General features: G+C 36.1%; 3 protein-coding genes across 7 annotated transcripts; 2 read left to right on the top strand and 1 right to left on the bottom strand.

Moving 5' to 3' along the window:
* Nucleotides 1-325: 325 nt before the first annotated feature.
* Nucleotides 326-12,922, top strand: FAC1 (AMP deaminase, putative / myoadenylate deaminase). 2 transcript variants are annotated; one of them, XM_086576321.1, is made up of 20 exons: nt 326-810; nt 2,332-2,513; nt 2,664-2,871; nt 5,132-5,310; nt 5,525-5,576; nt 5,681-5,808; nt 5,895-6,074; nt 6,286-6,353; nt 6,471-6,613; nt 6,701-6,762; nt 7,345-7,458; nt 8,172-8,312; nt 8,962-9,114; nt 10,375-10,428; nt 10,515-10,625; nt 10,694-10,867; nt 10,945-11,025; nt 11,557-11,655; nt 11,856-11,978; nt 12,447-12,922. In XM_086576321.1, exons 1-19 carry the CDS (start codon nt 435-437, stop codon nt 11,922-11,924), a joined length of 2,574 nt encoding a protein of 857 aa, XP_086432447.1. In that variant the 5' UTR covers nt 326-434; the 3' UTR covers nt 11,925-11,978; nt 12,447-12,922. The 2 variants fall into 2 exon arrangements, with proteins under 2 accessions (XP_086432447.1, XP_086432446.1); XM_086576320.1 differs by having other exon boundaries at nt 358-810; nt 6,286-6,613.
* Nucleotides 12,923-14,617: 1,695 nt separating this feature from the next.
* On the bottom strand, nt 14,618-18,543 carry LOC147483300 (cytochrome c oxidase assembly factor HCC1-like). The gene is made up of 7 exons (XM_086580722.1): nt 18,363-18,543; nt 18,077-18,274; nt 17,898-17,988; nt 17,504-17,716; nt 17,191-17,280; nt 16,965-17,097; nt 14,618-15,242 (listed from the first exon to the last, which is right to left on the bottom strand). Exons 1-7 carry the CDS (start codon nt 18,501-18,503, stop codon nt 15,134-15,136), a joined length of 975 nt encoding a protein of 324 aa, XP_086436848.1. The 5' UTR covers nt 18,504-18,543; the 3' UTR covers nt 14,618-15,133.
* Nucleotides 18,544-20,346: 1,803 nt separating this feature from the next.
* Nucleotides 20,347-25,616, top strand: LOC147483299 (rust resistance kinase Lr10-like). Of its 4 annotated transcripts, none has more exons than XM_086580823.1 (8): nt 20,347-20,486; nt 20,769-20,864; nt 21,102-21,179; nt 21,427-22,755; nt 22,836-22,996; nt 24,382-24,511; nt 24,604-24,660; nt 24,767-25,616. In XM_086580823.1, the coding sequence occupies exons 1-4, from the start codon at nt 20,453-20,455 to the stop codon at nt 22,350-22,352; spliced, it is 1,134 nt and encodes a 377-aa protein (XP_086436949.1). In that variant the 5' UTR covers nt 20,347-20,452; the 3' UTR covers nt 22,353-22,755; nt 22,836-22,996; nt 24,382-24,511; nt 24,604-24,660; nt 24,767-25,616. The 4 variants fall into 4 exon arrangements, with proteins under 4 accessions (XP_086436949.1, XP_086436950.1, XP_086436951.1 ...); XM_086580824.1 differs by having other exon boundaries at nt 24,604-24,684; XM_086580825.1 differs by lacking the exon at nt 24,604-24,660.

Below are 25,616 nucleotides of genomic sequence, written 5' to 3'. Positions count from 1 at the left end.
TCTGTATGGAGGATATATGATCTCAAGGAACCATCAGTATATATATCTTGTGCCACAATTTTCGCCAAGGAATATATTAGTCAAGGTTCTTATATTCTTCTTCTACTAGCTAATTGACCTAATTCAATCCAATAATTCCCAAGACGATGATGCAAAATTGGTATCTAATTATGAGTCCATGACATCATACCCTAGTAGTGGATAATGATTTTGACAAAAAACTGCAACGTGGTTGTCCATAAATAAACAAAACCTAATAATAATAATAATAAAAAACATAAACTCTCCCTTAAACCCTACTCCTGGACCACAAAACCATGAGCGAGAGAGAGAATATATGCTGTGCTGCAGTGCTACGTAAGTATTTACTACTAGTATATAAAGGCCAACCCACTCCCACTTTCTCCCCTAAACAGAAAACAAGTTTCTAGGCAATGGAAACATACCCACTACATTTAGCAATGGCAGCATTAGTAGGAGCATCATTTGTAGCAGTATCAGCATACTATATGCATAGAAAAACACTGACTCAGCTTTTAGAGTTTGCTAAAACTGTTGAAAACAGAGAAAGAGAACAACTTTTAGAAGAAGAAGGAGTGGGAGAAAGAAAGAGTAGAAGGAATAATAATAATAATACTAGTAGGAGGAGTAAAGGAGGTGGAGGGTATAGAAGGAGCGGTGGTTCAGCTTCTTTACCTGATGTTACTGTTATGGGGAATAATGATTGTGTGGAGGAGAAAAGGAATGTGATTGATGAGAGGAGTTTTTCAATACCGGCGGGTTTGCCTAGATTGCATACACTTCCTGAAGGTATGGATTGAAAGTAAATTGTAGCTTTATCAAAATAATTGAGAATAATTTGTGTCTGTTGATGTTTTGTAGCAATTTATAAGTTTATGGAATGCTACTTTTATTTAAATGAGTGGTTTGTGGTGAATTGGATTGGTTAGTTTTTGTTTATTTGATTTATGGGATTAAGCATTTTGGGTAATTATGGGTTGAGCAAGAATTTGATTAGTTTAAATGATTAATTAATTAGCATAAACTAGAAGAGGAATTGATTGTTAAAGGCCTTGGTTTTTTTTTGTATGTTCAAAGTATTATTGTTCATTGGAGGAGCTCAATGTTTCTTAATGCTTATGGAAAGAAGAATTCCAGCCTTGATTCATTCGAGTAGTTTCTTTCTAATTGATTTTTAAAGAGGTTAAGTTTGGCATGTTTGTAAGTGGGGTGGAATGAAGCGTAGTAGGTTTCTGGTATTAACTTACCGATTTTCATTTTACCAGTTGTGCGAGCTCACATAATAAATAGAACTCTCTTTTTGCTCTTTACAATAGGTCTGCCTTGGCTTCCTGTAGTTAAAAACAGATGTCACTGCCCACTGATTGATGTGGAATGGCTTCTCGTGTTGGGATAAGTTTCCCAATGTTTCTTCCTTTCTATCATCTTCATTTTGATGTGTTGGGAACTTCATTTAGTTGAAGAAAGTAAGAAGTGAAAAGCCTGAGGAAAGCAAATGAGTTGGCTTTATAAGAAAATTGTTTATTATTTGTGACTCGTCAAGTAAAATAAGTATTGAGGTAATAGGCGTTTGTACAGCCAAGTGTGGGAGTCCTCAATGTAGAGCATGCAAAAATATTAGGAACACTCGAAACTGAAATGCTTTTGATTTTTATATTGGGGATATGTGTTTCCATTTTTTTTTTTCATAACAATTCTCAAGTCAACTCAAAAGATTTGTAGGAACTGTTCTAATCTTCGTATACACTAAGGATTCATGCCTGGTTTCTTGAGTTCTTCACTTTTTTCTTTTAGTAATGCAATAATTTTTTGCACATTCATTCTGCATTCCAGAATAATTATTTTACATTCCAGAATAATTATTTTACATTCCAGAATAATTAGCATTCTCTTTTTCCCACATCCATATATCTTACACGGGGTCAGGGATTTTGATGATTTTTATTTGAACTCCATTGTGCATGAGAGTTCATGACGGAACTATTTTGTTGAAAAGGAGTGAGATTCTAGGATCTTTTGCAATTCAATCTGTCAGATTGATTTTGTACGCCTAAATTAATCCAAATTTGAAATACGACAAATAGTCAACTTGCATCAGTGCTGTATAACCGCTGTTCAGCTCCACTAGCGAGTTATTTTGTTCCAAAATTTGGTTTCACATGGTTTGCTGGCAAGATGCCAACATAACTTGTACCTTGTTTATGCAAAGCTTGTTCATATATTTATATTTATTGAAGAATCCTTGCTCATTCGTCAGATTTATGGTTTTGTTTTGAGATTGCTTGTTCATGATATTGTTTATTGTTCCAGGACAATCTCTTGGTAGGGCAAGTTCTACGAAGAGGTCTGGACACATCATCAGGCCACCTTCTCCCAAGTCTCCTGTTGCTAGTGCTAGTGCGTTTGAGAGCGTAGAAGGATCAGATGAAGAGGATAATTTGACAGACAGTTCTAAAGTAGACAATGGCTATTTGCATGCTAATGGGAATGGTGTAAGATTTTTTTCTCATCAGTACATCATGAAACTGTTTTTTATTTTTTTTATTTCTTTTTTGCTATATATGTATATATATTAATTCCTGTTTACCCTCATGCACCATGACCGCTATAAAAAAACACTGAAAAATCGTACTTGGAATCAGGGACCAGAGTGTAAAAGTTTATTTCAGCCCTTGCCAGATCAAAATAATGGCAATGTGGAACAAAATCCTCTTCCTGCAGCTAGCATGATACGATCTCATAGTGTATCTGGTGACCTGCATGGTGTTCAGCCTGACCCTGTAGCAGCTGATATTCTGCGAAAAGAGCCAGAGCAAGAAACATTTGTACGCCTCAGAATTTCTCCAAATGGTAATGATCTAATCTTAGGTAGACTAGAATAAAGAACTAATGCTTGAAATTGAAGAATAACAAATGAACTTAATTTAATTGATAAAACAGCAAAGAGAACTCTTACAATGTTTACCAATTTGGTTCTAATAGAACCTTGGTATTGCTAAGTTCTTGGAGAACTCTCTCTTACATTCAAGATTACAAGAGTATTTGTTTTCCATCCCCTCTAATGAAGGACAAGCGGTCCTTATATAGGCTTAAAAACAGATTTCTTAACCTTGAAGTTTTCAAATCTGTGTTCAATTCAGATTTTAACTCTTGGTTGAAATCTTTGACTGTCCAAAAGCTTCATTTGTTTGGGGAAAACTTACTGGCAAAGAAAGCTTCATTGCTAATGAAACTTGCTGGTTAAGAAACCAGCTGATTTCCTCACGCCAGCTTAGGTGCTCCTTTTTTCTAGTTTTTAATTAGTGGACTAATAGATCGTTAGACCCACTAATCAGATCAGCTAATGGTAGATTTTGTGTTTCCTATAGCATCCTTGCACTTTATCATTTTTTTAAAAAAAAAAATTGAATTGAGAATGGAAGGAGTCCATCATTGTCTAGCAGCTATCAATTCATGTGATTCATCTAAGCTGTGTCTCTAGTGATATTGCTTAAATATTCAATTCACAAACTATGAAAACTGAAAAGTCATTCCTTTCAGTACATATCAGTGATAACTTAGCCCATGCCGTTTTGGGCCTTTCCCTCATCTTTTGGGACCCCCTTCACCCTGAATCAATGGATAACTTCACACCTTTTTCACAAATTAACTTTGATGCATACCCCCATAGTATCTTATAAATTGCATAGCTCTACAGATATTCATCTCACTCTCAGGTGTCTTTCAGTTATCTGCTAGGATTGCATATATCAACTGTAATGCCATTCAACATTTTTATTACGTAAAGGACGATAAGTGTGTTTTATGGGGACTCAGAATCCTTGGTCATTTATTTAGCCCGTCTTGTGTGAGCCTTTGCCTGGAAAATGGATTTTCTCACTGGCATTGCAAGTACCTTTCTTTAGTATGCACTTCTTATATCTGACAAATATTGTATGCTAAAAGATGTCTCTACACTGAAGTCAATTCATATTATCTTAGAAATTAGTAACTATTAGTGAGGTGGATTAGGTGAGATCTACTTCTCACTTTAACTTGCCTGCAAATTATATGTGAAGTATCATTAGCGTCTTCCTTCATTTGAAATGAGAGGAGTAAAATTTGTCTGTTTGACTACCTACACTAATTGGTTTGACTACACTATTGGTGAGGTGGATTAGGTGAGATATACATCTCACTTGGCTTCGATTTTTTTTATTGTTATTTTTCCCAAGCTTTAAAATTAATTGATAAAGCAAAGATTCGAACTCAGTCCCTTCCAGGGAACTACAGTTTGCCAACATTATTCTTGAATAATCAGTGAATCTTTAATTCACTTCTTCATTGGCAACCTTCGCAGTCTTCTTTTGTGGTTCCAGGTAACACTAGTCAAATACATCTAGCAACAAAATCCTCAAAGAAGCATCCTCTTTGACATGGGGTGACGGTGCATGTCAGGGTTTTTTTGTTTTTTCTTCTTATGGTTTGTTTCATCGCTTGTAAATATTTATTTTTCGGTTGTTCTCTTGTAATGTAGGCCTTCTCAGCCTACTTTTCTTTTATTAATGGAATATCACTGAGCAAAAAAAAAAAAAAAAAAAAACTAGTCAAATACATTAGGCTTTGCTGTGTGAACATAATAAAGTGAAAATTTATATTATAAAATGAGGAAATTCTGGACGCTGGTCATAATTATCCCTCCCACATGTAGCCATGTAGGTCACGCCTAATTTTGTGTATGTACTACATTCTTTCAGTTACATTGCGCCAAATGTGTGAAAGCAATTTAATCGAAGCTTCTATTAGGTGGATCTGTATTTCATATCATAAACTAAGATATTGGTAAACAGAAGGCTGAACATGTCAATAAGTATTTTCTTATTACTGCGAGATTCTTTCAGTATCAGTGAAGTAGACTTTTTCAGTATCAGTGTTTGTCAAGATGTTATACACGACTGTACTTGGTGTGACCAAACAACTGGAAGGCGTTAAATGACCAGGACCTTATGCGTCCTCTGTATATTTTAATCTATATACTTGTAAGGATTTTTAAGTGTTACTTCATAAGCTTCTGACATATTTATGTATTGCGTCATTTTTAACTGTTCCTTTGTTTCTTCATCATTGACAGAGGTACCATCTCCCGATGAAGTGGAGGTTTATTTGGTCCTACAAGATTGTCTTCGATTGCGAGAAAATTATGTGTTCAGGGAAGAGGTTGCTCCTTGGGACAAAGAAGTCATAACTGATCCGAGCACACCAAAGCCTGATCCAAATCCATTTTCATACTCCTCTGAGGCAAAAACTGACGTGAGTTTATACTTTTGAAACTTGAATGCTACTACAGCTGGTGATTTTGTATTTCCATTTCTTCAATACTTCCCTCTTCTGCTCAGTAAGTAAAGACTGAAAGCATGACTTGGTAATTGCTGTGGGGATGTGTCAATTATTTAATTTCTTTTCAAATTTAACTGCCCTTTATTTATTTCCACTTAAATATTATCCTTTTCCTTTTCATTCACAGCATTATTTTCGGATGGAAGATGGAGTTGTTCAAGTTTATGCAAACAAAGATTGTAAGATGTCAACTCCACAGTTTATTGTGATTCAGGATTTTCTTACATCCTTTCTTATCATCTTCAGAATTTTTTATGCTGTTCTTTTACCTCTTTTCTTTCAGCGACAGAAAAACTTTTCCCTGTGGCTGATGCAACAACCTTTTTCACTGATCTGCATCGTATTCTTAGAGTGATTGCAGCAGGAAATATCCGAACTCTCTGTCATCATCGCCTGGTCCTTCTTGAACAAGTAAGTCACTTACTATTGATGGTGCCATAGCTTGTTCCATTGTGGTTATCTTGTTATTTTCAATGACCATTTCTATCTCCATCCAGAAATTCAATCTTCATTTGATGCTTAATGCGGACAGAGAGTTTCTTGCTCAGAAGAGTGCACCACATCGCGACTTCTATAATGTTAGGAAAGTTGATACTCACGTTCATCACTCTGCATGCATGAATCAGAAGCATCTTTTGAGGTTTATAAAGTCAAAGCTGAGAAAAGAACCCGATGAGGTATGGTTTGGATTTCGTTTCTGATACCACCTGAAACTTATTTTTATCAGCTTACAGAAGGACAAGTAAAGATGACATTAGTACTTTACTATATTATTGTCAACTGGCACATCTGCAGCTCGTGTAATACAACTCCATACTGGTTTGCTGACAAGAATATTTTCCTTGTGGTCTTAATTTATTCCCGATGCTTACAAATCATTTTCTTCAGGTTGTAATATTCCGAGATGGGACATATCTCACTCTGAAAGAAGTTTTTGAGAGTCTGGATTTGACTGGGTACGATTGGTTTCATTTTGATCTCTTACAGTCTTGTTTTTTACATCTTACAAGAACTTTTCCGCTTCAAAAGTTATGTTTGGAAAAAATAATTCTTCATATTTTCAACTGGAACAGGTATGACCTTAATGTGGATCTGCTAGATGTTCACGCAGATAAGAGTACATTTCACCGGTTTGATAAGTTCAATCTTAAATACAATCCTTGTGGGCAAAGTAGGCTTAGGGAAATTTTTCTCAAGCAAGATAATCTTATCCAGGGTAAGCCTTCCCTTGGTTTTCCAGTGCTCATAAGTTGAACATGAGAATGTGGAGCTATTCTGTAACATTCATGTTTCATCATGACAGGTCGTTTCCTTGGCGAGCTAACCAAGCAAGTTTTTCAAGATCTTTCTGCAAGTAAATACCAGGTACTCTCTAGGTTCCTTAGGTCAATATTGTATTCTCGTGGTCTCAATTTCAATGTGAATCTTATGCAATAAATATCTGCCATTAGTCTGTAATATTATGAGCTGTAGGTTAAATCTATTAGAAATAATAATTTTCAAGAATGTGACAGTTCCAAAATTTTACCAAGCTGATTAAGAATGCGTGGCTTCATGAGTTTCGAAAGCTTACAGGTCCCCCACACAATGTTTCAATGATTCTTTTTTTCGTTTTGCTTTTTGGATTTTTTATTGAAGCATGAGGGCAAATCTGAATGGTGATGATTGGGTGGTCAACTCGCTGTAAAAGCAAGATATTACTCGTACACAGGAAAGAATCCATAAGTAGTTTTATTTAAAGAAAGGGAAAATACTGAAATATTGAAGGGTTTTGTTCCGTAGCATTATTTTTCTAGTAAACTGGTTCAAACCAGTTAAAGTTAGAAGAACAGCGTGTTAAACGAAGGGTTTTATTTGGTTTTCAACTATATATGTGTTATAGGACTTTGGAAGGACTGATGCTTAATATTGTCTTATTTATTATCACTGTGCTGTGTTGTTGGGCAGATGGCAGAGTATCGGATATCAATCTATGGTAGAAAGCAAAGTGAGTGGGACCAACTTGCTAGTTGGATCATTAACAATGATTTGTACAGTGAGAATGTTGTTTGGTTAATTCAGGTAGGTCCTTATCGGCATCAACATTTCATTGTTGACTGAAAACACTAAATAGTAAATACTGTATCATACTTATATCTCCAAATTATGTGTGTCATGTAATGAAAATTTGAAGTATTATGTATCATACGAGTTTTGGCGTAAACATTTTTCGCATGACATTTACTTTATTTCCTCATCAAAATCAGTTGTCGTTAAATCTAATTTACTAAGAAAAACATCTAGGTAAACGAGGTGAGGTTCTTCAAATTCAATGTTTCTGAATTTAATGTTTCCGTACTCCCCTCCTTCCCCGCGAAGGGATTGGATTACGTTAAGAACAAATGACACTCTTCTGTGTGCTTTGGATAGATTCGTAGAATATTAGGATTGGGTGTCATTAGTATTGCAAGATATTCTTTCATGGGATAGAATGAAAAAGAACTTGTTGCTCCATATTTGTCAGTGGTGCCTGGGATTCAGTTTCATTTCAAAGACAGACTGGCTATTTTTCGTGAGTGAAAATTCTGATTTTGATGGTTCAGTATTTCAGTTTTGATAATTTAAAAATATTCAGTTTACTCTCGAGGTTCTTATCTTCTCTATTCATTTATTGGGTAACTTGTTCAGTAGTTTTCTTTAACTTTTATGCTGTTGTTTTTTATTGATATATCATAACATTTTGAGTAATTAAAGATGATTCAAATCTTAATCTAGAAGTTCCCCTTGTTTTCCAGCTTCCACGGCTTTACAACGTTTACAAAGAAATGGGAATCGTTACATCTTTCCAGAACATTTTGGATAATATCTTTCTTCCGCTTTTTGAGGTTACAGTTGATCCCAATTCGCACCCTCAGTTGCATATCTTCTTAAAGCAGGTTTGCCTTTTGTTTTTCACTTTTTTGTCATTTAAGCCAATTTGTTGATTGTTCGTAAGCTAGTGTGAATGTGGAGCAGTGGTAACTGTTACAATTTGCCTTTTGCATTATGTCTATATTGTTATTTGTTAGATTTTTTTTTTTAATATGGCGAGTTACAAGCCCAACAAGATATTATATGGACATTCCAATAGTTAGTGTTTGACATGGTATGACACCCATTTTGAATTGTTTGTGTACCTGAGTTTATTTGCTATGCAAATAGATAGGACACTGATTCCTGTAGGTAGTGCATAAAAGCAAAAGCCAAATTGCCCAAGGATAAAAGCGGCATGGCAAACACAAAAGTTCATGGGCTTAGGAAATTGAAGAAAATAAATGATTGAGGGCAAAATATTTGATCTCTAAAAAGAGAACACCCCCCCCTCCCTCTCCCCCTTTTTTTTTCCTCCCCTCACCCACCTGCCAACCTTCTTATCCCTGTTGTTTGGATCCAAAGATGTTCAGTGGCCTACTAGCCAAGCCTTGTGAGGTTGAGCCAAAGGTCTTGGGTTCAATTCCTAATTTATATTTGATAAAGATTGTTAGGCAAAGGTGTTGTAGAATGTAGATATATTTGTTAAATTTTGTCATCTTCATGCTGTTCTAGGTTGTTGGGTTGGATTTGGTGGATGATGAAACTAAGCCAGAGAGGCGCCCAACAAAACACATGCCTACACCAGCTCAGTGGACCAATATCTTCAATCCTGCATTTTCGTACTATGTATACTACTGTTATGCAAATCTGTACACACTAAATAAGGTAATTTTTTTAATTGTTCTTTTTAAGCAATTCTAAGAAAGAGAAGCTACTTCGCATGCGACTGGTTGTTTGAGGGGATGCCTGTACAATTGGTATTTTGCTACTAAATCATAAATGAAAGATAGGGAGAGGTCGTCTTTTTTGCTCATCTTGTACTGTACTCATTATACATATTATTGTACGAATTTGTAGTTTCGCGAGTTCAAGAAAGGAAACCTCAAAAGCTCTTAGATCAGTTTAAAATGGTTGAAACAATTTGCCCACACGTTTTTTCATGATAGATAATTTTTCAAAACGGAATAATTAGACACAAAAGAGTTAAACTTTAAGAGGTTAAGGGAGCTTCCTAAATCCTAAGATACTGCAGGAACAGAAGAACACATCTTTCCCTCTTTCCCTGTGCTTAAACGATACTGAGATACTGTCTAAACAAGAGGAATCTAAAGGCAGTCTTTTTAATGCCCCGCCAGACCCTTGCTGAGAGAGTCCTCAAAGCAAATGCCAGCAACAAGAAAATGCATATTTTCATCTGAAATGCAGAACTATAAGGGTCAACTCATTTTGTATCTCAATGAACTTTTGCATGAGTAATGCTGCACTAGTTAATGGGCACTGACTTTGCACATAGGCCAAAGTGGTTAGACTTTTCTGGGCTGCTCACTTTATTTGGATTGGTCAAAAGATGGGCGTTTACATGAATTTGGTTATACAATCAATTTTTGTGTTTTTTTGGCCTAAAAGTAACCAGTTATTCCACCTTTTTGTATGCCCTCTTCTCTTCCAAAACAAAACAACCCATACCAGGCTCGTTGAGACAATGCTTCAATTTTGTAACCCAGCAAAGGATCACTTGTCACTATATCCAACCCTGAATTTTATTAATTGTGTAAGGGTTCTTGGAATTGTGCCAAGGTGATCAATTCAATAAGAAAGACCAATTAAAGACCAAACTCAGTTCAAATTATGTTCAACTAGCAGTTGGTCAAGCGGATTTATATTGATGGAGTTGGTTGGTTGAAAGCTGAATTGAACTTCAAGTCATGCACCCCTGACAAGGCTGAGCTAAGTCAAGATGCATTAAAGTTGGTCCTGAGAGATCTGAGTTCTAAGACCCTCTTAAGTCTAAAATTGGGATGCCTGAGAGTATCCGTGTCATTAGTCCTTGAAATTAACTATTACTCTTAGTAAATTTCTAAATCTTTTGATTTTTGGCCAACATTGAGAATTAACTGAAAATAGTGATTTTTTGTCTTCTGACAGCTTCGTGAGTCAAAGGGCATGACAACCATCAAATTGCGTCCACATTCAGGCGAGGTATTATGAAAGATCCTGTCTTTGTTTGTTACGATATAAAATCTGTTCTATTAGATGTCGGTCTCTCAGGTGGTATTTCATTTCAGGCTGGTGACATAGACCACCTGGCAGCGACCTTTCTCACATCCCATAATATTGCACATGGAATCAATTTGAGAAAGTCTCCTGTCCTTCAATACTTGTATTACCTTGCACAGGTAAGCGAATTCAGTCCCAGTGTAACAGAACTTGATATCTCTGTGTACTTATGTTCTTTCGCTATCAGATTGGCTTGGCTATGTCTCCTCTGAGTAACAATTCCTTATTTCTGGATTATCATCGAAATCCTTTTCCAATCTTTTTTCTTCGGGGCCTCAATGTTTCTCTATCTACGGATGATCCATTACAAATTCATTTGACAAAGGAACCTTTGGTGGAAGAGTACAGTATAGCAGCTTCAGTAAGTTTTTCTGTACTTTACAAGCTTAAAGAATTCTCGTCATTCAGCTATGAAGAAACTATTTTATTTGGTTCCAGGTATGGAAGTTAAGCTCATGTGATCTGTGTGAGATTGCTCGCAATTCAGTCTATCAATCAGGATTTTCACATGCTCTGAAGGTACAAAATTTTAGTTTTATGGTTTAAAGATTCCTATTATTTATTCATCTCTGTGATTTATGTCTGTGCATATTGAGGGGGAGAAACTTCCATCATCCAATTTTACTTAGATGGGAATTGGACCAACTACTTTGGTTTTATAGGGAATAAATTTCACCGACTCTGAGGACTTCGATGATGTCAATGACTTAAAAATTTCACGATTAGTACTGTCTTCAGAATTTTCTGAACCACCTGAGCCTCAACTCTAAATCTTATCGTTTCTATAAAGTATGGATATAAGATTTTGCATGAGCTCAAATTAGGTTGGAAGGTACTCAGTGTCCTAAGATGAACCAGGACCAGTATATGTGCAGCACATATATGGCATATGCTGGATGCCAAGATACCTTTGAAACCAATTCTTTTAGTTGTAAATACACATTGTTTCTCTAAGCTTAGGTGGTTTAATTCTGCAAGGCATTCTCTTCAAATAATGTTGCTTGCTTGTCTTACTTAATCTGAACTAAACCATTCAATTTTCCTTGTCAGTCGCATTGGATTGGAAAATCATACTATAATAAAGGTCCAGATGGCAATGATATTCACAAGACAAACGTGCCTCATATTCGAGTGGAATTCCGTGACACGGTAGGTGTTCAATTGGTCTTTCCACTGAATATATTGTTCCATACGTGCTTTTGTACCTACACTTTTCTTGCTGTTATCAATTGATTATATTCTTCTCATCACTACTGAGTTTCTTGACCTTCATTCTGTCTGCTTTTTGATCTTCTCAATGAATGTAAAGTGCTTACAAGGAACCAACTAATGCAGTCGTGTTATTGCAGATTTGGAGAGAAGAGATGCAACAGGTTTATCTGGGCAATGCTCAAATCCCTGATTTTGTTGATGCATGAAGTGAAAACTGCAGCAACCTCTCTATTTAGCACAATCATTTATTTGTTTTACTGGTGAGCTTCTTAAAATTTCCCCTATAAAGGTTTTTGTTTATTGGAGTTGCTCAGCACTTCTAGGCACTCTAATCTTACTGCGGTGCTTCCTAGTGAAATGTATTTGACCTAATAAATCACTTATGACAATCGGTTTGAACTGCACACAGATATTTCCCAAATATGTATACACTTAGGCTGCGCTTATTTAACACATTAAAATGCTAACATTTTGGTCAGAATAGTGTTCTATCTTTTAATTTCTCAGGGCAAGAATAGCCACTGCAGAATTCTGTTATTGTCGTGGCATATCTACCAAAGCATAACCATACTCCCCAAAGTATAATTTTGGGTCTGTTTTGTGGAATTCCAAGCAGGACCTTACCGGGACTGACTTGATATGTGATGTATATTATATATATCTCATTAGAAGGATTGGATTTCGTTGAGTGTATATGTTCTCACTCTTGGCTACAATCTTCTTTCTAGGCATTGAAGAAGGTGAAGAAGTGTTCATCTACCAATACAAGCAAAGCTGTTGAAAGGCAGGTACCTAAACTTTGAAGCAGCTGCTACAAGCTAGGAGAAGCTAATAATGGAGTATGAAAGGTCGGGTACCAATATGCATTTTTATGAATAAGATGAACATATTGCTCAGCTCCAGAAGAAGGAATGCAGGAAACGATGTAGAAAGCTCCGGTTTTGACATCCAGTAGAAGAGAATCAGAGATACATACTGTACTAACGGCAAATTAGGCGTATTAGTATTTTAGCTTTATCACCTTTTTATGGTGTTAAATTCAACATTCTTGGGAATTCTTACATAACTTACAAATGTGTAAAAAAATTCTCAATGGATTTTTGTTTTTTATTTTTTTCCTTACCAAGTAATGAACTCGTAATTTGGCAACCTTCGAATTGATTTGGTAGAAGATTCTGCAATTGAAGCTGAGATTAAGCAACAATTGAGGAGGGCTGATTGTTACGTATTTTTCATTTTATTTTGGTCATATATGAACTCTGCATCTCAGATGACATTACAAGCTTGGGGCTTCTTGCCCCTTTCTTAAGGCATTATTTCTTCACATGCTGAAATCAATCCAATGTGGCACAAGTCTCTAAAGTGACCAACGCATGCTGTGTTCAGACATATTCTTTTTAGAATCACATTCAATTAGCTGTAGGAGCATTCGAATGTCCCTTTTTTTGTTTTTTTAAATGACATGTTATAGTGACTTCATAGTTTGGACGGAGCGAGTTTCAGCTCTAGAAAGTCCATTTATGGATTATTGAACATCCAACTTGAGCAGTTGGAGAGCTTGATTTCTCTAGCTACTGTGTGTCTCAGTGGAATACCTCTACGTTTAGTTGATAATGTCATGAAGATAGCTAAGAACGCTTTAGGCGGTATCCGCGGACATAGTCAGGGCTGGCTTGGACATCCCAGTCAATATCTAACTTGGAAACATTCTCATTACACAGTTGACGAGGTTTTGGCTAACCTTTTGTTGCACAAGGTTTAAGTTTGCTGGTGTCTGCCCGTGTACTGGAGTCGAGAAGATTGCAAGGCTTCTAAAAGCCAGACAGTTGTATTAGCAGAACATAATATGATGTATGGCGACTACCACAATATATATAACTTCTGTTGTTTAATAAAGATTGTTGTTTAATAAAGATTGTAATGAACCTTTTGATGATAATACCAAGTTGTACATTATAGTTTGATAAAGTGCCGTAAACCGAAGTATGGTATGGGGCAAAGGAATATCGATATTCCATATCTTCAAGGCTAGCTTGGGATCCTAGTACCCTTCCCACTTCTTCTAAACTTGCCGCTCCAACTTTTGGCGTGACTTCCTTAAGAAAATATCTTCTGCTTTTTGAATCACAACCCACCATAAGTTAAATCCTACTTAAACACAGTTTCAAATAAATGTGCGAACCTTCAAAGTTTTTAACGTGTAAGTTACTGTATACCATCATTCTAACTCAAACATTTATTTAGTTTCCTCCAATATCTTCATATAGCTAACTTCAAATATTTTCAGGAAGAAATTCACAGATGAAATATCACTAAATGTTTGAGCTACATGTTAGGGGGATATAGGTCAGTTGGTAGAGCTCTGCTCTTGCAATTGGGTTGTTGCGATTATGGGTTGGATGTCTAATTGTCCCGGCGGTAATGATAGTATCTTGTACTTGAACCGGTGGCTCACTTTTTTCAAATAATGGGAAAGAGGACCGAAACATGCCACTGAAAGACTCTACTGAGATAAAGATGGGCTGTCAAGAACGTAGAGGAGGTAGGATGGGCAGTTGGTCAGATCTAGTATGGATTGTACATGGACGGTAGTTGGAGTCGGTGGCTCTCCTAGGGTTCCTCATCTGGGATACCTGGGGAAGAGGATCATGTTGGCCCTTGCGAACAGCTTGATGCATTATCTCCCGTCAACCCTTTGAGCAAAATGCTGGGAAGGAAAATCCATGGGCCGACCCCATCGTCTCCACCCCGTAGGAACTACGAGATCACCCCATAAACCAACTCTTCATAACAAATTGAAAGTCTTTTCTTTGGTATGACGTGCTCACAATTTCCATACCCTGATACCTAACTACCCAAGTAGCTCAACCAACAGCTCGTCTACAATTGGAATAACAAATAGTCAAATACACGTAACTTTACCAAATACATGCAACTTGAAGCAGTTGCATTATGTATCAGTGTGAACGCCAAGAATTAAAACATACGATCCTTTCATTTGACAAGTGTAAACAAACCCGCTGGCAAACCTACTTGCCCAGGCATAACGTCAGGAAACATACACTTGATATTGAGATTGTCACCAACTCAACCGCGACATGCCAATATTGAGGCTTTGTTTTAGTTTCCTTGCGTAAAAAAACATGCAACAAAATAACCACACAATTTGCTTTGTAATAAAGACTGATGCTTATACTCAAGTTACTCCAATGGTATGTTACATTTCATCCAATCCGTAAATTCTTCATTGAGCTCAACCATATAGACTTCATTCCTTTATCTATAGCATCCGTTCCCTTCATAAGTCCAACCGAATTACCGTGAGGATGATCACTGAACTGGATTTATCCTCTGAAAGGCCATAATAAAGTTGCAAACAAAATTGAAAGATGAGCGAAGCTGAATGATTGTAATTCTACTTCTTATACTGTTTTATCTCTTGTATTATGCCTTCAGTGAGTGAATCCACATCATGATTCTTCCCGAAAAATTTTACATACTCCATGTTTGGGTCCATCAAGTACCTGCAAACATTTTTCAGAAATTTTTAGTGGAAAAGATTGTTCATCAGCAGAAATAGTTAAAACCATAGTAAACTATAGAATGTCGGTTGGCATGATCAACTTGTGCTATGACTAACAATAACAATAAAGCTACTGGAAAGAGTACAGACAGAAATATAAAGAACTATAATATGGAGCAACGTATATCTTCCCTCAGAATTTCACTTAATACAGAGAGAGAGAGAGAGAGAGGTCTATAAAAGAACAGTACATATGGGTTCTTTATAAAAAAAAAATACATATGGGTTTGAAAAAGTAACAGTTCATATATATACTAGATTGAAACATGAACTTAATGTACTCTATACCACATACTCCAATTCTTTACCACACACCCCTTTTGGAGATACTCTCTCAAAAGAACATAATACTGACTTTGTCATAAGTTCGAATGACAACTAAAAAGCGTATGAAGCAAACTGAATAAGGGCAGCGAGTACACTGATTTCTCGAACCATTTTCAGAGAGCACCATTTTCTAAACCCGTAGACCACAACACAACAGCCAGTCAATAATGTGATTCCAAACGATCTAAGTTCAAATAAACTAAGTTCAAAGGATTCGCTATAAAGCAGGATACAACAAAAAGCACTGCATAAAATCTGATTCCCAATCATTGAAGTTTCTGAAAAGATACCAAGATTCCAAGATACCACCTAAGCTAAAGTTAGACAGCCAATTATCCAAGCATGCTTTAGTCAGAAGGATCAAGTCAATAAGAACCTTTGGCAGAAAAGGCACATTCCACAAGATAGGAACTGTCAGAATTTCACCTAACTCTGAGAAGTGATGTTACTTTCTCTTAATAGGCTTTTACATTGAAAACTCTCCACAAGAATAGACTCAGCTGCTCTATATAAGTGCTAGATATACACAAGGGCTCATCCACTTTTTTTCATCCTATCTCAAAATTGTTCTAGTACTATTAACTTATTAAGTAGGTCTATTACCCCCTTCAACGTGTAAAAAGCAACCCAAGTTGAAGTCATAACCAGTCAATTTTCCTTACAAAATTTAGAGAATTGAAAGTGTAACAAAGTCATAAATGATAGTATATCTTCATAATTTCTTTTATTCTAGCGTGCCATATTGTTAATAGTGAAGAAATTATGGTCAAAGATTGACTTCATGAAGCACTCATCTCACAAAATTTTCACCTCAAATATCCTCTCCAAATATATTTTTCAATCTGTATAAGTCACTAACCACTTCAAGCACTAACCAAAAGTTATATGCAACTTACTAGTACCGCTGTAATGTCTTGTATACAACTCCATTAAATTCCCAAGGTTTTCCTCAGTGTCATCAAATTTTACGATTTATTTACCAAGCATGGTTCCATCGACCTAGCAGATTCGACTCTGCTATAGCCTTTTAAACATTTCAGATTGTCTTAGCCTTTTAAACATTTCAGATTGTCTTAGCCTCTTAAGGAATTAATATTCAAATACCAAGAGGATGTTCTATTGTCGATCATAGAGAAAATATTAATAGACAGGCACAATCCTTTCTGGAATGATTGGAAAGAGCCGATGTACGAGGCATGCCCTCTGGGATATATCATACGAAAGTAAGCACGTGAAAAACATAAGCACTTGCTCAGGAATATTAAGCTAAAACGTTAAAGAGAAATTGCACTTGCTCAGGAATATTAAGCTAAAACGTTAAAGAGAAATTGCGTACATGATAATAGAGTGATCAACAAGATAATCCGATCCTTCTTCTTCTGTCTTCATATAGTAAACTCGATAAGCACGAGCAACTTTCCTAACCTCATCCACTGAGCCAGTTAACCCAACTAAATTTGGGTGAAACTCTGCAACCAGAACATGAAACACAGTCCTATCAAAACAAATTGACGCCGCAATTGAAACTAATTCAGAACAAGAATTCCATGTTTGAAAGGCACCTTTGACATAATCATGGACCTGCTCAACAGTATCTCTCTCAGGATCCACAGATATGAATACATGTACAATTTCAATCCCTGCCTTTTCCTCTGCAACAAATGAGAAAACAACAAAGCTTGAAACTGACAAACTGTCCCGAAAATCATATCAGTAAAAAGAGATTCATTTGAATGAATAACTCGCAGTCAGTCCTCTAGTAATCTTTTAAAATAAACATAAAACTCAAGCACATTTTTAGCAACAAGAACTGAATGGCTGACATAGCGAGTAAAATTATTTGAGTTCAACAACAATGGAATATGGGCAACTTACTTATTTTGTTGACTGCATCAACCAACTTTTGTAGCTCATCTGGACAGATATCAGGACAATGGGTAAAGCCGAAATATATCACAGTCCATTTTCCACGGAAATCCTTGTCAGTAACATGTTTTCCCTCATGGTTAACAAGGCTGAACGGGCCACCAATAGCCGCCTTTCCGACAGATGGTCCCTGCTTTACTGTGGTTGATGCATTATTTATCTCTGCAGTATTGAACCCCAATAAGTACATCACGTACAGTCATATAATGTTCTAATATCCCATGCAAACTTTGTAAACCCATACATTCCAACAAAGACCAAAACTGGTAAAATAACGATAAGACTTGAGTTAGTTCTCATACTCCTATACACAATTATAATCCTACTCACCATAGTATTCTACCTTCAATGTGTCGTTTCTTCTCCTTGTCATAATAATAGACCAATCCAGCTCCCGTTGCAATCAAAAAGAGAAAACTCAACCATGTTACAGGCTGCAAAAGCAATGGCCAACAGACTCACACTTAACAATTTACTCATATTATTAATTAAAAAAAATGAATGAATCAAATGAAAACTTACTGCCCCTCGAAGAGATTTCCCCGTATTGGCATTGGAACTACTCTGATTAGAAGATTCCCCTTCTTTCTCACCTCCTTCAGAACCACCTTCCACCGGCTTATTCTGCTCTACCTTTTCAGTACCACTTGGACTAGTAGCTAACAATCTATAAGAACAAGTCAATATCGAATTCTGGTTTACGACATTTCTACAAAGAACCTGCAAAGTAAAATGCATATTAGTCAAAGCCCAGAAACAAAACTGCATTAAATGTTTTGATTACTTGTGAAAATTTGAAGAAACATACTGATGGAGATGATGTGGATTGGATAAGATGAATGGACGGTGAGGATGGGTTTGGTTTTATGAGATTATGTTGGTGAGTGTATGTAGAAAAGTTACGACGGATGTATTGGATCAATCTGTTTCTTGATAGAGAAGAAGCCATGACTTAAAATTTGATAAACCCTACCACCTTACTTCTACTTTGACTGCCTGGCTGTTTTTCGCCCGAAATGCCAAAATTTCAATGAATATTTTTGAATTTTTACAAATTTTGCCACGAAAAAGATACTATAAGGGTCGAAATTTCTCAAAATTCCAATCTATACTTTCCCTTTTGACTTCTCGATATTTTAGTGAGTCCGTTTCTTTTTTCATTTTAAGAAACCAAAACAGTTGATCAGTTAATTTGGTTACATTTCATAATAATATGAGGTTGTGCTGACAATAACTTAAATCAAATTATTGTAGCATGTTCTACTAATAAGCATTTAGTTTGCACTTGTGAAACATAAACAAATTAGCTGTCTGTCTAGATGTTGTTGATTTTTTTTTTGTGGTATATATGATATAAAATAATACAATAATTTCTACCAAACCACAGATCATATCTTCTGTGAATCTGTTGATTCTTCCTCTGGCTTATTCGAACCTTAGGTTAGTCTCTTCATCATCTTCTTTTACAATAACTTTTAAGGGACTATATTGTTGACGCAAGCTTTGAATTACAGTCTGCGTGTTTTACATTAGTTAATCTCAAGGTGTTGCATTTCGGGCATAAAAAATCAAAAATTGATAGGCTATTTAGGGATTTTTAGTTGAAAATACTACATTTTTTTTTGTTTCTTATTGTTGGGGAAGAAATAAAAATACAAAAAAGGAAGGAGATTAAGAAAAAAAATGGTAATCATACACAACTTTTTGGAAAGATTGATGGTAAAAGAAAGGAGATTTTATTTAAACCATTTTTTTTTTAGTTTCCTCCAATATCATATGTAGCCTCACTTCAAATATTTTTCATGTATCTTCTTGTGGAAATTCACAAATAATAACTATATGTTTGAGGCTATATGTTATTTTTATATTAAACCAATCTACCAAGACGAATCATCAAGGTTACTTAATTTTAAGTTTTTATTCATTCACTAATTTAATCAAACAACAAATTCATTGATAGTCTTTTTGAACCAGGTATTGATTGTTTGTTTGGTCAATTGAATTTGATTACAGCTAGAAATTAAATATGAATTTTGATGATGCAGCACCGGGAATTAGTCTTTTTGCATGATTTGCTCACAATATCCGTACTTCTGTAACATTTTTTTTTGGATTCCTAAGCAAGGAGCAAAACCTGTGTACACATACCAGTTTCGTTTCAAAAGAGAAGTCTTAGAGGGTGCAGTGGGAATTCCTAGACTGTGTTTAGTTTTTCAAGTAAAAAAAAAATTATTTGAATTTTTGTAATTTAATAAGTAGAGCAAAGGCAATTTTATAAAAAAAAAATAGTTGAAGAGTTACATAAAATAATATATCTCTACACTATATGATAGCCGGGTTTTCCAGAACTAACTCTCACCATCGAACAGGCAAATTTTAATCTCTCTATTTATCTAATTGAGAAGTACCTCTCTCACTGAAATTATAACCAGCTCCTCCTTTATTAATAATTTAGAAACCCCCCATTTCAATTAGCCCCCCCTACTGTTTTTATTCCACACAATCAGAATCTATTGAAACCATGCTACCTATCGATCTTGAAGGACCAGTTTGAAGACTAAACAATTGATGTGTAGCTCAGTTTGCATACTTATTTTTAAAATATTGCGGGACTGTAGACGGCCGCGATTTTTAAAATAGTTTAAGAAAAACCGGTGATTAAACCGGTTCTGTGTTGAGCCAGTTCAGTACTTCAGTCTAACAAAAAAAACCAACATTTGAACCGGCCGGGTCGTAAAACACTAAAAGTTTATTTGAATACTTTATGAATGATTGTGAACGAAGCTTTAGTTTAAAGTTGAATAAAGCCTCAACTCTATCATTTCTCTCAATCTCTCTTACAAAGACTTGAAGTTGTGAATTTGTGAATAATGGACAGCCAAAGTGAACACTCTATATATGGTGAAGAGGAGGAAGATGTGCTTTTCGATGAGTAAGTTAACTTCAATTCATCTTGTTTAATTCTCACGTCTCAAACTACTTCTTTTTATTCTCTGTTTCTCTCGTATATATATTTTGGCGACGGATTGTTTTGTCGTAAATTAAAAAGAAAAAAATTGTGTAACGTAAAGCTCTTGAAGCACAAAGAATCTGGCAAACTTCGAGTGGCGGTGAGAAAAGAGCAGGGGCTCACCATCTGGTTAAGATCTGCGCGTATGTTAGTTTCACTACTATTTCTTCTTATTTGACTCTACTCTATTCTGTTTTGTTACAGTTTCTTTCGGAACGATACTGGAGGTAATTGGAGACCAAGATTTTACTATTTACGGAGAGGAGATGAACTTTTTTGTCAAATTCGACAGTAAGGAGGGTGAGTATTGTTTTTATCTCTATTTTCTTTATATTTTTATTCTTTCACTTCATTAAATGTGTTTATTTTCATGATCGAGGTTCAAATATGAGATGAGATGGCTTAATGGATTTAGCTTTTGAATTTCACAAAAAAACTGGTTCTCTGTGTACGGGCAATGCGTGTACTAATATGCGATTTAAAACTTTTAATAGTATCATCTTATCAATATTAACATACACTAGCCTTTTCTTTCAGATCTCAAGAAATTTGTGCAAATATTCAGGAAGGAATACGATTCCGCCATGGAACTGGAAGTACAACAACATATTTTAAGTAATTGTTCATCTCCATCTTCTATAGATTTCTAATCATCAGATTAGATCATTTCTAATATGACATTGAGATGGCTTAAAGTAATTAATTCTAGAAGAAACTTCTAAATGTTCTTACTCAGGGATAAGTCTCTGTGCGCCTGTCTTTCATTGCTTCTTCACGCAATTGGAGGGTTCCTTGAGTTCATAATGTTTATACTTTTAATATTATCATCTGATCGTATTAACACACAAGCATTTTCTTTCAGATGCCTACAACATTATGCAATTAGTAAGAGAGGCAATAGAGAGTGACGAGATGGAGGAAAATTACTCTGCCATACAACTGGAAAGACAATTGAAGCTCAGGGATACTAAAACTGAGAATGTTGGTGAAGGGGTACCCATTACAGAGATTGAGAAACAACCAGTCATTGAGGATGGTAAAAGTAAGACTGCTCATGAAGAGACGCCTGTAGCAGTTGTCATTGCAATGGAGAAGGAAGTGAAATTGGAGAAAGTGATTGAAGTTGTCAAAGTTGTGGATGTTTCCAAAGAAGTAGCCAGTAGCAGCTCAAACTCAATTGAGATGTTATTAGGTGAGCTTGGAAGAAAGAAAATACAACCATATTCACATAAGGACCTGACGGGCATTACTGAAAATTTCAGTGATCAAATAGGTTCTGGTGCATATGGAGATGTATTTAAAGGAACATTACCAAATGGTGCGAAAGTAGCTGTCAAGAAACTAAAAAACACCGCGATGGACGTCATGGAGTTCACATTCATGGCCGAAGTGAGAACAATGAGTAGTACTTTGCATCGACACTTAGTTGTACTATACGGATATTGCTTTGAGGCCAATATGAAAGCACTCGTCTATGAGTACTTGGAAAATGGATCTTTCGATAAGGTTTTATATGAGAACCACCTTAATCTACCGTGGGATAAATTGTATGATATTGCAGTCGGGACGGCAGAAGGACTTTCTTACTTGCACAAAGGTTGCGTTCATGAAATAATTCACTATGACATAAAGCCTGGTAATGTGCTCCTTGACTCTAAACTTTCTCCTAAAGTTGCAGATTTTGGAATGGCTAAGGTTTCTCAAAGAGATTTAAGCAAGATATCTGTGGTTGAGTTAGAGGGACCCGCAGGTATGCTGCCCCAGAAATGTGGATGCAAATGCCAGTAACTTCCAAAAGTGATATTTACAGCTTTGGCATGATGTTATTTGAAGTTTTGGGGAGGAGGAGTATCGTTGATGGAGAAAATTGGTTACCTGGACAAGTTTGGGAAAAGTTCAAGACTGGGAAACTAGATGAAATCATGGATGACTTTGGCATCGATGAGAAGAATAAATCAAAAGCAAAGATACTAGCTAATGTTGCGTTATGGTGTACTCAGTTCAATCCCAATGACAGACCACCGATGAGTGTTGTGGTGAAAGTACTTCTGGGGAATATTCAGCTTCCGTTGCCTCCTGACCCGTTCTATCCATAGTTTAACTACTCAGGCGCAAGCACCTGGGGAGGTGGCTCTATGAATATTAGTGGACCTACCGCATCATCGGTTTCTTCGACCACGTCAACTTAAATGTAACCTATCAGATTGTTTCTCAAATTGAAAGTTTGATGTCATACGGTGCTTATAGTGTATAATGTTGTTTTGGTTGCAGGGGCATCTTCTGCTGCAGCGTTAAGGATGAGATGAGCATTTCTCATGTGTTATTTGGACTGTGTTTTGTGTAGGCTACACAAAAGAAGAGTCAAGGATCAAAAGTGCAGTTCAGTATGTCACTTGTTTAAGTTTGCCACTGTCTGTACCGGGTTTCTTCGTGTATGTCACTATTTAAACTTATTCTTTTTTCTTTATGGTGTATTTGATTGTTTTCCTTTATTTTTGTTTTTTTCTTTTGTTTTTATCTCTTCTTTTCTTGTACTTTCCGTAATCTTCATATTCTGAAAAAAATACCAACTTTACAGTAATCCAGTTCCGAGTAATTTTACGTGGTTTTTTAATGTTCAATGTGCACAACCTCAAGGTTGTGGTGACGGAATTACGGGTGGTAGAGACACCAGACAAACAATACATGTTTATCACATCAAAATGTGATTCATTGTTCAAGTTAAAGCAATGTACCTTTTTTTTCTAAATGATAGTTCCTTTTACAACTAGTTGTCTCACTTGTATGCCCTACTTGCTATGCTGCAAAAGATTTCACAAGTCTGTCGATTCGATCAGTCTTACTTTGATATAAATATAACCACAACCTATTCCAAAGTTAATTTTACAAAATCTCGCAAAGTTGTCTTATGTTGGATTGAGTTTGTGTTAACCACACCCAAAAGAAGAATCAAGGACTTACGGTGCAGTTTAGGGCAGCACTTGTTTAGTTTTTGTTAGTGTCAGTACTTGTTACTACGATTCAGCGTGTATATCTCCGGTCGCTCAAGTAAACTCCCCCTTGTTTAAACATAGAGGTGTATTTGGTTGCTTTCCTTTGTTTTTGATGTTTCACTTATTTGTTTGTGCTTCTTGTAAACTTAATCCTTTGATAAAAACACAGGCTGTCCAGTAATCCAGTTCCACATTTTTCCAAATATTTGTGCGTTGTGATCTTTTAATGCTGAATGATAACTTCAAAATTCTTACTTGATTGAAACTTTTTAACTTTATAGACGACTTGAGGTTGTGTTGGCACAACGTTATAAGAAGTGCTTTTGTGTAGAAGATGTCATGACACTTAAAGCATTTAGAGTGTGTATTTAACGGATAATGACATTTACTGCTAAATTGAATATCTATTACAAACTAATACGCTGCAAATTTTAGTACTTTCGACCAGGGTGACATTCTTAATTAGAATAGTGTAAAGCTGAAGATCTTGATTCAATAGAAGCAGTTGGTAATGTTTGGTGCAATCGCTACCTTATCATCTCTTTCTTTCTAGTGCTTGAAAGTTGGGCTGTGCATTGGAATTGAATTCATGCATCAAAACCAATATGATTTCCAGTGTTGGAATTGAAGTTGACAGTTTGTGGCGAGGCAGGGTGGCTGGTGTCTTAGTGATTTTTCGTTCTTTTTACATTAAGGCACGATCTATGGGCGATTGTTTGGTGCTTTATTTTTTAAAGAGTAGATTTATTGATCCAAGAAAGGCCGTATTTGAGTTCACTCTATTTGAACAGTTTTTGTTCCATATGCTCTGTTTTTTGTTGCAGTACATTTTTTTAGGAATGATAGTGCAGGAAGACCAAGGAGACGATAATTCCTTTGTCTGGGGTTGCAACTGGTTTTTCTGACGGGGACTCAGAAGAGGCACTCTTTCTTATGATGGTCTTATCTAAGCGGGTGAGCATTAATTGATTTAGAAGTACTTGTTTCTAACAGAGACGTCTCAATGTTTTTACTTGGGGCTAATTTGACTTTCTATTATTGTTTAGGTTTTAAAGATTGCTCTTTTGAAATTTCACAAAGACCAGCCACTTGAGTGTAACTGTGTAATAATTATTGATATCAAACTTGTAATAATATCATCTTATCGTCATTGACATACGCCAGCCTTTTGTTTTTTTTTTAACTGAAGACCTTTATCTGAGTATTCAGAGAGTCAGTAAAGAGTGGGGAGAGGGAGCGGAATGATGCTGCCATGCAACTGGAAAGACAACTGAAGCTTGGGATAATAAGAGTGAGAATGTCGGTGAACGGGTACCTGTATGACTGGTGTTTAAAGATGATAACAGTAAGAATGCTCATGAGGAGGCGCCTGTATGTAAAGCAAAGTTGACAGACTTGTATAGCGACAAAATCGAGGCTATCAGTGAAGTGAAAGCGCTTGAGGAAGGAGGAGAAGGATATGGTTGCCCAGCAGGTATTAGTTGCATGTCCTATTTTGATTGGTTGTCCATATTTGGTTTAACCAGAGAACTTGCGTTGCTCTTCATTGCACTGGGTACAAGAGAGGTGTTCATTTCTTCCACGGTGTTGGGCTAGAATGGAACTGAATTTTGATTAGTAGAAATATATTGAAGGTCTAGCCCTGAAATTATTGAGGCAAACTGGGGTAGACTGGTGCATCGGTGCCCCCCTCCCCCCCCCCCCTCTTTCTTGTATGGATTGTAGATGCAGAGTACGGCCAGTTGCTGCCACTTGCTTTGCCACCCACCAATGCTGGAATTGGGGAAGCTGGGATGCTAGGTGGTTGTGCTCTTATTGAAGAAGCGAGGAAACTGAAGCCCGTTGGTGAAATTCCGGAAAATATGCGTATTAACAAGTGTCTTACTGACAAGATGAATGAATAGAATGGTGAAAACACTAACCTAAAATTTGACCACGAGGTTCGATGTGAACAAGATAGGGTTGTTATTTTTTTTTTGCAATTAGTATGTTGAATTTTCATCTGCATTTTATGAATCCAAACTTATGTTAATTGAGCAGGTTTGTTCTTGTTTACAAA

Source organism: Coptis chinensis, chromosome 8, assembly GCF_015680905.1.
Source record: "Coptis chinensis isolate HL-2020 chromosome 8, ASM1568090v1, whole genome shotgun sequence".
Classification (NCBI taxonomy): domain Eukaryota; kingdom Viridiplantae; phylum Streptophyta; class Magnoliopsida; order Ranunculales; family Ranunculaceae; genus Coptis; species Coptis chinensis.
The sequence above is the reverse complement of the archived record's forward strand: the minus strand, read 5'-3'. Positions and strand labels throughout refer to the sequence as shown.

Excerpts from the sequence above, each read along its gene's own strand:
- FAC1 (XM_086576320.1), top strand. The coding sequence starts at position 435 with ATGGAAACATACCCACTACATTTAGCAATGGCAGCATTAGTAGGAGCA. Across the intron at positions 6,075-6,285 it reads TGAGAAAAGAACCCGATGAG|GTTGTAATATTCCGAGATGG; the intron begins GTATGGTTTGGA and ends CATTTTCTTCAG. Across the intron at positions 10,868-10,944 it reads AGTACAGTATAGCAGCTTCA|GTATGGAAGTTAAGCTCATG; the intron begins GTAAGTTTTTCT and ends ATTTGGTTCCAG.
- LOC147483300 (XM_086580722.1), bottom strand. The coding sequence starts at position 18,503 with ATGGCTTCTTCTCTATCAAGAAACAGATTGATCCAATACATCCGTCGT. Across the intron at positions 17,989-18,076 it reads GGAAATCTCTTCGAGGGGCA|CCTGTAACATGGTTGAGTTT; the intron begins GTAAGTTTTCAT and ends TTGCTTTTGCAG. Across the intron at positions 17,098-17,190 it reads GGTCCATGATTATGTCAAAG|AGTTTCACCCAAATTTAGTT; the intron begins GTGCCTTTCAAA and ends TTCTGGTTGCAG.
- LOC147483299 (XM_086580825.1), top strand. The coding sequence starts at position 20,453 with ATGGTGAAGAGGAGGAAGATGTGCTTTTCGATGA. Across the intron at positions 20,487-20,768 it reads GAAGATGTGCTTTTCGATGA|TTTCTTTCGGAACGATACTG; the intron begins GTAAGTTAACTT and ends GTTTTGTTACAG. Across the intron at positions 21,180-21,426 it reads AGTACAACAACATATTTTAA|ATGCCTACAACATTATGCAA; the intron begins GTAATTGTTCAT and ends ATTTTCTTTCAG.